Source organism: Chiloscyllium plagiosum, unplaced genomic scaffold (assembly GCF_037043375.1).
Source record: "Chiloscyllium plagiosum isolate Xiang-an unplaced genomic scaffold, Cpla_swu_hap1 HiC_scaffold_23, whole genome shotgun sequence".
Lineage (NCBI taxonomy): Eukaryota > Metazoa > Chordata > Chondrichthyes > Orectolobiformes > Hemiscylliidae > Chiloscyllium > Chiloscyllium plagiosum.
Genome location: NW_028270161.1, coordinates 25,785,806 through 25,801,551, shown reverse-complemented (window position 1 = coordinate 25,801,551; position 15,746 = coordinate 25,785,806). Strand labels below are relative to the sequence as shown.

Here is a 15,746-nt window from a genome sequence, read left to right as displayed (position 1 = left end):
GTGTTAAGTCTGGAAGGAAGATTATGATAAACAAATGAAGTGGAAAAAAATTGACAGAAACATTATTGGGCCTAGTTTCCTAGTGGTTTCATGTCAGAGTACCCAGGTGTTATATGCTGATTTGGGTCATTTTATAATGTAATAGGTTGTAGTGCTGGGGTTCTTTGTACATTATGAAATAGTAGATGTGCCATTGAAAATAAACATAGAATGGATGTATTTTGGTGTTACTTCTGATTCTCCAGGTTCTGATGGGTATTTTACCTGTACTTGTGAATACAATAATGTTCATGATAGGGTTTTAATCTTGTGTACATCAAAACCACCTTGAAAGTTAACCAATTTCTAGGGCCTGAGCCTTTCTTTGGCCTGAGTGAAAGTTTTGTTTGGTCCCAGATCAATACTAGGTTAGAATATTTTTAAAAATATTCTTTCATGGGACTGCCTTTGCTGTTGAATTCATGTATCGCTGGACATCGGTGTGCATCCAGGAAAGTTAACAAACTGAAATTCACAACTGATCTTGGAGGAACCTATTTGGGAGAGGTCACAGCACAGAAACAAATAAGTTTAATAGCTTTAAGTGTGGCTTTGCTGTAAGTCTGCAGAAGTAGAGTGCGTTCTTCATTATTTATATGCTTTATTGAGATATGTCTCTTGATTAAACTTAAAAATATAAGCCATAAGTATTAAGTTAGCCTGGAGCAATGTTTTAAAGAGGAATAAGAGAGTGCTATTTTCTGGGTCTGCAGATTGAAAGAAGCAAGTATGGTTCTCAGTAGAGTGATACGCTCGTCTTGTCGGATGTGGGGGTTTAGGAAGAGTTTATGTGTTACTGAGGATTATATCTGCAATAAATGCCATTAGTTGCGAATCCTATCAGATCGAATGGATTAGTTGGAGAGACAGTTAGAGGCAATAATGAATTTACAAGAGGTAGGGGGTGTGATGGATGGCAGTTATAGGAAGGGAGAAAAGCCGCAGATACAGTCATATAAATGGATTAGCTCCAGGAAAGGTGAGAGAGGTAAGCAAGTAGTACAGGAGTCTTTTGTGGCTATCCCCATTTCAAACAAGTATTCTGTTTTGGAAAATGAAGGGGATGGTGGATCTCAGGGGAATGTAGCATGAACAGCCAAGTTTCTGGTACTGAGACTGGCTCTAATGCAATGAGGGTTATGCCGGGTTCCAAGAAATCAATTGTGTTTGGGGACTCTCTAGACAGTGGCACAGATAGACGTTTCTGTGGCTGGCAGTGAAAAATCAGAATGGTGTGTTGCCTCCTTGGTGGCAGGTCAAGGATGTCTCAGAGAGGGTGCAGAATGTTCTCAAGGGGAGAGGGCCCAGGTCATTGTACACATTGGAACCAACGACACAGGAAGAGATATAGGGTAGTTATGGTAGGGGGATCTTAACTTTCCAAACATAGACTTGGACTGCCATAGTCTTAAGGGTTTAGATGGAGAGGAATTTGTTAAGTGTGTACAAGAAATTTTTCTGATTCGGTATGTGGATGTACCTACTAGAGAAGGTGCAAAACTTGACCTACTCTAGAGAAATAAGACAAGGCAGGTGACTGAGGTGTCAGTGGGGGAGCACTTGGGGGCCAGCGACCATAATTCTATTACTTTTAAAATAGTGATGGAAAAGGATAGACCAGATCTAAAAGTTCAAGTTCTAAATTGGGGGAAGGCTAATTTTGACAGTTTCAATCAAGAACTCTCAAAAGCTGACTGGGGGCAGACGTTCGCAGGTAAAGGGATGGCTGAAAAATAGGAAGTCTTCAGAAATGAGATAACGAGAATCCAGAGATAGTATATTCCTGTTAGGGTGAAAGGAAAGGCTCATAGGTGTAAAGAATGCTGGATGAGAAAATAAGGGTTTGGTTAAGAAAAAGAAGGAAGCATATGTCAGGTATAGACAGGACAGATCGAGTGAATCCTTAGAAGAGAATAAAAACAATAGGAGTATACTTAAGAGGGAAATCAGGAGGGCAAAAAGGGGACATGAGATAGCTTTGGCAAATAAGATCAAGAAGAATCCAAACGTCTTTTACAAATATATTAAGGACAAAAGGGTAACTTGGGAGAGAATAGGGCCCCATAAAGATCAGCAAGGCGGCCTTTGTGTGGAGCCGCAGGAGATAGGGAAGATACTAAACGAGAATTATGCATCAGTGTTTACTGTGGAAAATGACATGGAAGATATAGAACGTAGGGAAATAGATGGCGATGTCCATATTACAGAGGAGGAAGTGCTGATGCTTTGAAACACATAAAAGTGGATAAATCCTCAGGACCTGATCAGCTGTACTCTAGAACTCTGTGGGAAGCTAGGGAAGTAATTGCTGGGTCCGTTGTTGATATATTTGTATCATCATCAATAGTAACAGGTGAGGTGCCGGAAGACTGGAGTTTGGCTAATGTGGTACCACTATTTAAGAAAGATGGTAAGGACAAGCCAACAAACTATAGACTAATGAGTCTGACGCTGGTGGTGGGCAAATTGCTGGTGGGAATCCTGAGGGACAGGATGTATATGTATTTGGAAAGGCAACGACTGATTAGGAATAGTCAGCATGGCTTTGTGCATGGGAAATCGTGTCTCACAAACTTAATAGAGTTTTTTGAAGAAGTAACAAAGAAGATTGATAAGGGCAGAGCGGTAGACCTGATCTATATGGACTTCAGTAAGGCATTCGACAAGATTCCTCATGGGAGATTGGTTAGCAAGGTTAGACCTTATGGAATACAGGAAGAACTAGCCATTTGGATACAGAACTGACTCAAAGGTAGAAGACAGAGGGTGGTGGTGGAGGGTTGTTTTTCAGACTGGAGGCCTGTGACCAATGGAGTGCCACAAGGATGGTGCTGGGTCCACTATTTTTCGTCAGTTATATACATGATTTGGATATAAACATAGGAGGTATAGTTAGTAAGTTTGTAGATGACACCAAAATTGGAGACAGCGAAGAAGGTTACCTCAGATTACAACGGGATCGTAATCAGATGGGCCAATGGGCTGAGGAGTGGCAGATGGAATTTAATTTAGATAAATGCAATATGCTGCATTTTGGAATGAAAACTTTAGCCGGACTAATACACTTAACGGTAAGATCCTAGGGAGTATTGCTTAACAAAGAGACCTTGGAGTGGAGTTCATAGCTCCTTGAAATTGGAGTCTTAGGTAGACATGATAGTGAAGAAGACGTTTGGTATGCTTTCTTTTATTGGACAAAGTATTGAGTACAGGAATTGGGAGGTCACGTTGCAGCTGTACAGGACATTGGTTATGCCACTTTTGGAATATTGTGTGCAATTCTGGTCTCCATCCTATCAGAAGGATATTGTGAAACTTGAAAGTGTTCAGGAAAGATTTACAAGGATGTTGTCAGGGTTGGAGGATTTGAGCTATAGGGAGAGGTTGAGTATGCTGGGGCTGTTTTCCCTGGAGCGTCATAGGCTGAGGGGTGATCTTATCAAGGTTTATAAAATCATGAGGGGCATGGATAGGATAAATAGACAAAGTCTCTTCCCTGGGGTGAGGGGAGTCCAGAACTAGAGGGCATCGGTTTAGGCTGAGGGGGGCAACTTTTTCACGCAGAGGGTGGTACATGTATAGAATGACCTGCCAGAGGAAGTGATGGAAGCTATTACAATTGCAACATTTAAAAGGCATCTGGATGGGTATATGAATAGGAAGGGTTGGAGGGATATGAGCCTGGTGTTGCCAGGTGGGACTAGATTGGGTTGGGATATCCGGTTGGCATGGACAGGTTGGACCGAAGGGTCTGTTTCCAGATTGTACATCTCTATGTCTCTAACTGAGTGGCTGACTAAGTCATTTCAGAAGGCAATTAAGAATCAATCACATTACTTTGGATCAACACTCCCACTAAGCCATGCACTCTGATCAGCATCTACTTCTGGTTTTGGAAGATGCTGTCACTTGTAGGCCTTGGAGCTCTATCTAGAAGAAAACAAAAATTAGAGGGAAGGTTGCAATGGATCTAGAATCATATGTTGGCCAGAAAAAATGAGGATTAGAGAGAAAAAAAAATTGCAGATGTAAATTTCCTTCCTTAAAATGGTATGAGTGAATCAGATAGGTTTTACGGCAATTGATGATTGTATCATGAGACTGGTTTTCAATTCCAGAATTCATGAATTGATATAAATTCTACAAGCTGTGAAAGTGGGAGTTAAATCCATGGCTCCAGAGGATTGGCATGCACCTTTGGATTATGCCTACAGTGTTGTCTCCCCAGTGGAATCCTTTTGCTTCACTTTGGACAGCTAAAACAGGAGAACATAGAATTCCAGTCAGGTAGGTCACACTCGAAAACCTGCACAAACTGACTGGAGGCCCAGAGTTTACAACACAGGAAAGATTTTAAAAACCAAAGTCAAAGAAAAGACAAAACAGCTCAAGTATTATCAACTAACAATTCAGCTGACAACTAGAAAATAAGTCACTATGGTCCAGGTCCATACAACTTAGTTCCGGCCAACGTTGCAAAACTCGTAACCATTAACCTGCTGAGATGTATGTAATGAAAAGACTCTAAAAATGTTCATCCTTGGGCTGAATGATGCAAATCTGTGTCAGTACCAATCCTGTGGACGCTGTGCTTTCAGCTGCCAAAGTTTTAGATTCTCCCCGCTAGATCTATCGATTGCTGTACCCCTCTCAAAATGTTTCTTAAAATTCACCTCTGAATATCATTTTTCGGTCACCTGTCCTAATAGCTGCTTATGTCAAACTTTGTCTGATTACCCTCTCGTGAAACATTTTGCTCGTTTAAGATACTAAAAGAATGCAATTTTTTGCTATTTCCTTCAAAACAGTTCTTTGTCAATATGAAGACAGTAACACTATCTTCATGTTATGCAACATTGTATTGTTATTTGAAACGGAAATGAAATCAATGACTAGGATTATTTGGTAACAAGTCTTATTTTTATAAGAAAGAACAGAAGTGGAAAAGTGATTTACATGTATATATAATCAAAGTTGCAGCTTGTGTAAAATAAACAGCTGTAATTTATAAAAATTCCATTCTGAGTAACATTCATTATGGAACCACTACAGAGCATTTGTACACAGGCAGACATTCCTCCTGCACAGATAAAAGTGGGTAATCTATTTTAAATGTGAACTGTCTCCAGATTCATGCATGTGGGTGGACAGCAGTCATTCTTGGTTTTAAAATACTTTTCAATGCCATGCAACTGAACTGAAACAGCTGCAAAGGTTCTATTACGCTTGCAAGTTCCCTGCAGCATCGAGTTAATAATTAGCTGTTGATTCCACCAGTTACCACAGGAGTTAAGTTGTATAAATAACCTAAACCCAAATTGTTCCTCTCAATATGTGCAAAGCTCCACACTAGTGTTAGGCATAAAAAGAAAAAGTTTGAAATAAATTAAAGAGATGACAATTAAGAAATTTGTTTATTTGAAAAATAAGATATTAATAACTAATAGACTTACTCCATAATGCGTCAACATGTGTACACTGAACAGCGTCTCATTAATTTTAAAAGAAAAGGTCTTCTTTTAATACAACCTCCATAGTCTTATTTGTGTCAAAAAGTAGTGATATACAAGAACTATCACACAAGGGAGTTTCAGCAAGGAAGGAAGGATGTTGTATTCCGTCAGTAAAATCCATTTTCGGGATTATTGTGAACTTGCTCTTGCTGGGAAATCTCAGACTGATCCAAGCCCAAATCACATCACAGAATAGATTTCACTTTAAAAATAATCATAGCTTGATCAGAGTGTAAATTTACATAATGTAACTTTTGTTTCATGGAAACAGGAGCAGTTGACTATGAACTGTGCGGATCATTGTCTAGATCAGAGGATTAGTAGTTCCTCAGTTCAGATTTTGTGAGATTCACTGTTTCCTTCAGCTTTTGAATACCTATTACAGAGAGAAAGAAAATCACCAAGAAGAAAACAGAGAAATGAAAAGATCAGGAAATCACTCTGCTATGTAAAAAGCTGCCGTGGCCTAACTGGACTATAGACTGCTCTCTCATTAGAGAGAAATGATTGGTGGTGTTTAAATCTGAGGGTCAGTATGCCTCAGGCAAGGAGGGAGGTTGAGAAGGAGAGACCTTCACAGTGACCTCAGCCAGTGCAGGAATTGAATCCATACTGCTGGCATCACAATGCACTGCAAACCAGCCAACTGAGCTAACCAATCCCTACTGCCAGAGAAAAGTAAAATAAGTGAGAAATTGAACAAATGGTGACCTAAAGTGATTGGAGGAAATACAGGGTGAAGGGTGATTAAAGCATTCAACAAAAATGATCAAGACCATTAAAACATCATGTGCTCTTCACATAACAAATTTAAGTTTTATGTAAAATGATCTACCAGGATTATTTGTTTTAAAATGTAAAGAGGTGCTGACTAACGAATATTCAAACTCATTTCTTTTTTAAAGGAAAGAAAAACTGTCAATGTGTTGAAAACATCTGATCTTCGGCAAAGCTTTTTCAGCTTCTAGGAACCAAGCCTGACTGAAAATTTCCCAAAATGTTGCCAACTTCGCAAGCTGGCTGGTGTAAGGAAATAAAACTGCAATGCAAAAGCAAAACATTTTAAATTTCAGCATTCAACAGAGTAGGCATGTAAGAATGCCAAGGGGCATCAAAAGTAAACCTTTGAACTACAATAAAAATAACAAAGTGATAATGGCATAATCAGCCTGCCCGTATGTGCAATAAACTGTTTTAAATTTGTACCAGTCATGAATATAAAATATTAAATCAGTTTAAAAAACATCATCCAGCTACTTATTAATGAAAAAAAGCCTTGCAGTAAAAATACATAATTTGAAGGCTGCAATAAATTTTATTGAGAGGGCATGTAGATAAAGCAATTTGAAACTCAATTGCTTTAAGATTCATTCAATCTAATAGAAGCATCGGGTACAATATGTATAAAGTAGTAATCTTGAATTTATACAAAACATTGGTTAGATCCCATTCCTTGCCTGCACCTGCAATTCTGTTTCCACATTTGACTCTGGATTCAAGAAAGCTAACTTTTTTATTACCTCACATTTTAAAGAACCCACCCAAAAACACTGAACATTTCCAAGATGGAATAATATTTCTGAGATCACAAAGACCTGCAGTCAAGTGGGGAATCAAAAGAAGAACTGAACAAAGAAAATATATGTGGCCATATTACCAGCAGTGTAAGCAACGAGGCCCAATATAAACAATCTCTGCAAGCAAGGCCTGATGGAATGTGAACAGCCAAAGTTACACAGGTCAAAAACAAACAAGTATCAGCCCAGACCAAAGGAAGTCACTATGTTCTAAAACTCATTAGAGGTACTCAGTCAAAACATTAGGGAGAGATATCATATTTGTGTATTCCCCAGATTCAGCTAGAAACCTTGGTAACATGGAGTAATCATACCTTGGAAAGGGGGTGGATACACTTGGTCTACCCTCATTGGGTGCTGTGACTCCATTGGCTGAAGTCAGAGAACATTCCAGAAGGGCTCAGGAAAGGGGGGAATATAAAGGGATACCTGGCAGTCATTCCTTCAGCAAAGATTCAGCAGGCAAAGGTGGTTTGGTGATTGGAACCATGGCCATGAGATTTTAAGATTCTTGATTGACTGGCTTGAAGCTGGCTAGTCTCAGCCCATGTAAATAAAAGATGACCTGATGATGGATACCAGCCTCTGTGCAGTTATTTCAGATGGCAAGGTCCTCCTTTGTACTAAGAAGACCCTGAGTACCCATGGAGCTCCGTGAATTGGATCCTGCAGCTCAATCTAGCTCACCAGTGTGGGTAGTGTATGTGTTTTCAGGCGTCAGCTTAGTTTGAGAAAGTTAATTTGTATAACAGTTGTTTTCTTCAGTTTGTGTTTTAATCTAACTACGTTTGAATCACAGTCCTTTGTTTGCTTCATACAATAAGAGCTCCTTGTAATATTATGAGAGTAATAAGCTGGTTAAAATGTCACATGCAATATATATTACAAAGTTGGAAGAAAATGCAAAAGCAAATGACGTTAATTTAGTGACAGGAAGAGAAGGTCCTTTACTCTTTTGTCAGAACTCAAACTGGATTCCAAGAATTTGCATGCTCGATTTGTTTCCTTTATCCTAGGAACAGAGTCATTATCCCATGAGAACAACATTTAATGTAAATATTCACGTAGGTAGGAGGACTGAGAGAGACAGCGAGAGAGAAAGAAAGGGAGTGCATGCAGCCGAGTCAGAGAAAGAGAGACAGCAAATTGAAAAATATGATAAAGGTGATAGAAAATACACAAACACTAATTTTATTTTAGTCTGTCAAATTAGAATATGTGTATAGCATTGATTAAGTGTACATGCTCTGTAAAGCTGGTTTGTTGTTTAGCTCAAAAGAAAAAGTGTGTGCTCACAACTTGAGAGCTCATGAATCAATGTCTCACATTCATACAGGCTTCTATTACTTTTGAGCTACACATCAGGAAAGAAAGGCTGGTGTTTAGGTTTTCAAAAATAAAAAGACCCTTTCAACTTTTGGACATTGGAAACATCCAAAACTGGCTACAAGTCTTTATCTAATTTTATTGTTAAATTTCATATAAACAAAGTCTTTCCATTTCCATATTATCTAAATTATGACCACAAAGTTTCAGAGAAAGTGATAAAATTCAGTTCCTCAAGCCTGTTCTGTGACTCAAAAAGACCAACGCTACAATTTAAAGGAAAAATGCTGCTCAGGACAACCTCCATTGCTGCATTAACTTGCAGATTTAACTTAGCTTAATATTGACTGTTGTCATTTACATCAAAACCAGGAACCAGATCTGTAGAGTGTAAATAACCAAATCATACTTTCTAATTGGGTCATAAATTATCTGAAATGTAAAACTCTCAAATGTGGACAGTGTTACCAGGTCACATTGTTCACCACAAGTTGATTGTCCAACATGCCTCAACTGAGGATTAGGCAAAAATATTGGATTCCCGTGTCTATCTTGAGTGATTTTGGGGAACATGCCATCTCTTAATTAATGTTAAATGTTAATCTACACAACATTAATACATACAATTCTTGATCCACTTTCTCGGCTATCAATAGGATGTAATTATTATCCAGACCTGTGCAATAGGTGTTCAAAACTAGGGAATTTAATCAATGTCTTCAAATATTTGAAAATTATAATGACATAAAATTTAGTAAAAGCACAACAATATTTTGTCACACTTTCCTTAATGAGACATATCATGGGATTAGGTTTCAGCAGCCCTCCAGCATCCTATTCAAGTGGCTATTTTCCATTCAAACACCAAAACAATGCATATTACTGGCAAATAAAAACAAAAAAAAACTATGGATGTTGGAAATCAGAAAAAAAGCACAAAAATTACCTGAAAAGCTCAGATCTGGCAGCATCTGTGGAGAGAAATCAGAGTTAATATTTTGGGTCAGGTGACCCTTCTCCAGACTAGTTCTCTTCACAGATGTGCCAGACATGCTAAGCTTTTCCAGCAATTTTTGTTTTTGCATGCGACTGGCAGTTTGACTGTTCGTGGAATTAATGCCTTGACTTACTTGTCCCCAGGCTGATCTGTAATGAAAATCAGCAAGTGCAAATGTATCACTTGTCAAATTTTCAATAGTTCCACACTTCGAAATAGAAACAACTTGCAAATAAAGTTAAAAATCACAACACGAGGTGACAGCCCAACAAAATTTATTTGGAAGTACAAGCTTCCGGACCACTGCAGCTGTTGGACTATAACCTGATGTTGTGTGATTTTTAACTTTGTCTACCCCAGCACCTCCACTTCATAACTTGTAGATAATTAAACTAGATTTAGGAATAATAGCGATCCTGTTTTAAATAACTGAGAAAATTTTAATCACCATTTAAAAAAATTTAAGTTCCACCAAAATAATGTTCTTCATTAAGAGTAGTTTAACAAGCCAGTTGTAATGTGCAAATTGATTTTCTCCAATGCAATCTACACTATCTCTAATGGAATTATAGGACTAATGAGTATTGGACATGCTGTTGCTGTTGCCAGAACTTCATTGCTTCCATAAATATGTCCTATTTTCCTTCATTTGTTTACCCCCCATGCTCTGTACTGTATGATTATTGTCATTAAGTCTGAAATAGATAGTGAGTAGAAGACAGATGTCATTCACAGAATCAGACCACAGTGTAACCTACAGCCCAATATTGAGTTCTCCAATTACAAATAGTCTTCCCACCCATCCCCTGACTCCTCCCTTCCATTCCACGTAACCACTCTTAGTTTCAGTTACCAACTGGATTATACCCTCCCAACGACCAATCTGGTCACACCCACCACCTGTCTTCACCTATCAAGACCTCACCATTTCGCCCCACTCCCCAGCCAAAACCCTACCCCAATTTTATCAAGTTTCCCCTACTCCTCCTCCATTCCTGAAGAAGGGTTATATCCAAAATGTCAACTTCTAAAACTCTGATGTTGCCTGACTTGCTGTGTTTTTCCAGCCTCCTGTTTGTGTACCCTTTTATGCAACAGCATGTAATGCATAAACTATATCCCTGCCTATTTTCTTATGAATATTTGTGTTAACTTTTATGCCAGTTTGACTTTTTCTCCATTTCCATGATGCGTTTTTTTTCAGCAACTATTCTAACAAAATAAAATCAGATGGGTTAAATCAAGACAACAGGGATCTCTTCTCAAAACTATAATTTCCAATTTTGAAAACTACAATACTACCCATGGAAAATTTGAGAACATTTGGAAAACCAAATCTCTCATAAGTAAATTATCAAAATCAATAATTTTTTTTGCATTAAAAAATGCCAACTCCAACCCACAACAACAGAACATCTCAAAAAAATTGTTTACTCCTTCACCGAAAAAAAAACTTTTTCTAATACATTTCCATGTGCAACAATAGGACGTTTGCCCCACAATATTCAGCACAAGGCTGGAGAAATTCAAAAACATTCAGAGACAAAAAGAATGAAATATATTTTGCAATAGCAACTTGCAACATTCACTATCTAGGTCAAAGGAACATTCACCATGAGCAGGAAATCACAATAATTAATAAAATCTGCTCTTAATCATTACATTCCAGACTAGCAGTTCAGATATTTTGAGTGAGATTGAGAAAGTTGATCAAGACAGAGTTTTGCTTTTCATAGTAGAGAGTCAAATAACAGAAAAAAATGCAAACATTTAAAATCGGGACTAACAAGATAAATTAGATGGTAATGCCTAATAGATTAAGATTAGTGAAAAGGATATTGACTAACTGTTCACATGCACTCTCAATGTTTGAAATCCATGTGATCGTTTTCTAGCCTTGATAGGTACAACTTCGCATTAAAAATTAAGATAACAACGAGGTTCCTTGGGTGCATTTTATTCATGTGGCATCATTGGCTGGGTCAGCATTTATTTTCCATCCTTGTTACCCTTGAGAAAATTGTTTTGAGCCGTCCTCTTGAATGGCTGCAGTCCATTTGCTATAGGTCGACCCACACACCATTAGGGAGGGAGTTCTAGGATTTTGACTCAGTGACACTGAAGGAATAGAGATATATTTCAAGACTTGGAAGGAAGTGGTGTTCCTATGTATGTCATCTTTGCCCTTCTAGATAGTAGTGATCATGGGTCTGGAAGGTGCTGTCCTAGGAGCCTTGTTGAATTTCTGCAACTTGCAGCTATTCAGTGTCATTGAGGCAAGGATGGGTGGGGTGTTGAATGTTTGTGTATGGGGTGCCAATTAAGCAGGTTAATTTGTCTTGGTTAGTGTCAAGCTTCTTGAGTGCTGTTGGTGCTGCACTCATCCAGGCAAGTAGGGAGTATTTCATCACACTCCAGACTTGTGCCTCAGATAGTAGACAGGCTCTGGGGTGTCAGGGCGTGAGTTACTGCTGTAGGGCTTACAGCCTTTGAGTTGCTCTTATAGCCACAGTATTTGTATAGCTCATCTGGTTCAGTTTCTAGTCAGTGGTGACCCCAAGTTGTTTATAGTGGGGAATTTAATAATGGCAAAGTCATTGAATGTCAGGGCAGTGGCCAGATTCTTTCTTGCTGGAGATGTACAAAACTTGCCAATTGTCTGCCCCAGCTTGGATATTTTCCAGGTCTTGCTGCATTTGGACATTGCCTCTTTCAGTATCTGAGGAGTCACGAGTAGTGCTGAAAATTGTGCAATCATCAGCACACATCCCAATTTCTGACCTTATGATGGAGGGGAGGTCATTGTTGAAGCAGCCAAAGACGGTTGGACCTCGGACTATCCTCAGGAATTCCTGCAGAGATGTCCTGGAGCTGATATAGCTAACCTTCAAGAACCACAAGCGCCTTCCTAAGTGTCAGGTATGACTCCAATTAGTGGAAAGCTTACCATCCCACCACCAATTTACACTGACATCAAGATAGACCTGTTCGATGTACTATGTACCTCTGTGGAATTCTTGTACAATTCTGCCACATTTCTTGCCATAGCCCACATCATGCAAAGTCCTAGAAGATTCAGCCCAATATATTTAAATACTGTGTATAAATCATAACGGGCAGAATCTCATAGGGTCCTGAGTGATCTGGACTATGGTGAGATTTGTGGCAGAATTAGAAGAGAAATCTTCCAATGCTTATCCTAACATTAGGATCATCTAGTCCTTTTTTATGCTTTTGAAAAGCAGTGTGATAAATTTCTCACTAGACAATGGTGAATTGCCAATTAAGGATGGTCAAAACATTAAGCAAAAAGAAGCATTTTTTAAAAACCTGGCAAGAGAGACTGGCAAGGAAAGCCAGTTATAAAACTTGAACAATTACAGGCAGAGAGTACCTGCAGCCATAAACTCGAAACCCAAACAGTCTCAGAAGTTAAAGAAATGCACAAATGTAGCCACATTAATGGATCATCTTTAAACCAAATATGTAAGGGAAACCAGAACATTAGAAACACAAAAAGCAGAGCAAAAGAAGCAAAAGGTTTAAACATATATTTGGAACAAATGGTGGAAGAATTGGGTACTGAACTAGTTGGGATCCTAAAACAGTGGGAGGAGTAACAGAAAAGGGAGACCTACTTACTCAACGTCAGTTTAAAAAAGAACAAGTCAGAAGAAAGATTGAAGCAGAAGACAGACCCCAATACATTTCATAAACTGTTCATCACATTTGCTACGGTAACTGATCTTCATTAAAGATGAGTTATCTAGATTTAACAAAGACTGTTTATTCATACGAGATAGAGTTGGAAGCTGGACCTAAATGCATATATTCCCCTGTATTTTTTAATTAACACACAGATAGAATTAATATCTTCTACACAACTCTATAGAGATTATTCAGTTCAATGAAAGGAGATCTTTTTTAGTGCAGACCAATCTTCAAAGTTCATGTGACAAGTGGTAATAACACAGTAAACTAACTGTAAAATGGTATGGTTCCACCACAGTATTCAAGATAAAGAACAATTTGGCTAAGTTTCAATGCCATCACAATATCCTGTGGCATGAGCCGGACTAGATTTGCCCTACTCGTACAACTGTGACAAAGGTATCGTTGCATTTATAGCTGCACAGTCAAGGTGATTTGAAGACCTTACATGGTTGCCATTGCTGGTCCAGCAAAATTGCTTGCTAGACTTGAGACAGTCCATGTAGGTTAGTTTAAGAGATGTACAGGATATTGTAAAATAGTTTGAAATAAATAAGGCTCATTAAAGTTACTTTGTGCAGCAAATTTAAAGATCCATTTGAATATTCCTGTGTTTTTTAAGCTTTAGCCTGCGCATGAAAAAGCAAATTTAAAATGGAGTGAATGAAGTTCCACTTTGAAATATCCCAGTACAAATGGAGAACAATCCTATTTTTAGATGAAAAACAACCCAATCTGAAGCTGGCTAGTGACCAATGCAAAGATGGAGTGAAGCCAAATTACATCCCACAAGAATTTAAACAATTCATAGATGTAGAGAATGGATCATTGAATATAGTTAGGGCTGAGTTAGACAGACTTGTAATTGACAAGGGAGTTATGGGTTGTGGGGACTATGATTCTTTTGAATGGCAGGGTCGAAGGGCTGAATGAACTCATGCTGTTTCTTATCATCTTAAGATGAGATGTACAGTAACCACATATTTTAGGATTGGAGATAATATGGCTCAATAAAAGAAAAGTCATTTTTCAGATCCAAATCTGGAATAATTTTGTTTGTACAATCTATTATTGTTTTTCAATTTGGGAACTGAATATTTAAGAAAATGGGAATAACTTACTTTAATAAATTCCTACAAATTTGTCAGATTACATGATGCTATTACTTAAACAATATTGACAAACTGCTTATTAGGTAAAAACAAGGACTGCAGATGCTGGAAACCAGAGTCCAGATTAGAGTGGTGCTGGAAAAGCACACCAGGTCAGGCAGCATCCAAGGAGCAGGAAAATCGATGTTTCGGGCAAAAGCCCTTCATCAGGAATAGGAATACTTCTTCGGTCGAAACATTGGGATGAATCTTACTTTTTGTGGCTAAGTGTGATTTGAACAGAGCCTTTTGGAGGGCTTTTCATCACAAAACCTGGTGTGTTTTCTCACCACATCTTGCCAAATACACTTCATTTATCATCTACCCCTCATCAGATTCTATCTCCATTTTACCACCTGTAGTGCCCAGAACAACTAACCACTCAGCGATATCCTTGAATTAACTGGCATTATTTTTAAAAGGCTAAAGTGCACCTGGTCAAGGACAGTCAGTCCAGAGCTGCCCTGCACAATTCCTGACATTTGCCCTGAATGTGAAAGACAAGAGAAATTTGTTGCCCCACTTTGAAGTGGGGATCTGGAGGTTCTGCTGAATGGGATAGTGCATTGGTGGAACATCCTCTCCCCCTAGGACCAACAGAGAAACCACACAGTTAGTCCAAAACTACCAATGGAGCAGTGCAGTCTCTGATACCTGGAGGAATATGCAGCAATTTAAAATGATCAATGACCACCTTCACTCCTCCACACACTCTTCTCTCCACTACTTCACAGTCACTCTCTCTCTCCCATCTCCCACCAAGGGTACATGTTCTACTACTCTCACAATCCCACAAATCTTCCCTCGCTTGCTGTCACCCATTTCAAACCCTGGCACAACTAACTGTGCTCTGTATTTGGGTGACCCCACCTGTCCCAAAGTAACAGTTATACCACCCACTTTCTTTGTCATAAATCACCTGTCTCTTACTGCAAGAGGAAAACAGTCCTGCCCGACATTTGGCCCCTCCCTCCTCATGTGGGAGAACATCCTGACTCTGACCAACCAAAGCAGTTAACTGAATGTGCCCAAGCCCCTGGACTGGTATTAAAGGCTGCCCTCGACTTACATTGTGCATTATAGGAAACATTCAGATTGGGAATTTCAAAATGAGTCTACTATAACAAACTCTAGCCAGTTTTAAGACTCCATTCAAAAATTTTTAGAACTGCATTAATAGTATAATTACCCAGATTGTGTTATATAATCAATTGAGCCTGCTAGAGCAGTTACATGCCAAGCACATCAGATAGAAACCAGAGTTCAAATTATAGCTTCTAGCCCTGGCAAGTTCAGTTATAAATCAGTGTGTTATGGTACACTTCTGCAACTAATTATCGAAATGTTAATTTTTTCACATCCACTGTAACTCGGGAAATACCTGCAATCAGTGCTTTGTCATCCAACATTTTCACAAAAACTAAATACTACT

General features: G+C 38.7%; 1 protein-coding gene across 7 annotated transcripts in view; it reads right to left on the bottom strand.

The window, feature by feature from the left end:
• Nucleotides 1-15,746, bottom strand: part of LOC122561761 (plexin-B2-like) — a 264,039-nt gene that overhangs the window by 129,960 nt on the left and 118,333 nt on the right. For 4 of the 7 annotated variants that reach the window (XM_087999486.1, XM_087999487.1, XM_087999491.1 and 1 more), the window contains exon 3: nucleotides 9,402-9,426. The exons of the other annotated variants lie outside the window; for them this stretch is intronic. In XM_087999486.1, coding sequence (XP_087855612.1) covers nucleotides 9,402-9,426 — 25 coding nt within the window. The remainder of the gene's footprint in view (nucleotides 1-9,401; nucleotides 9,427-15,746) is intronic. 7 annotated transcript variants of the gene reach the window in all.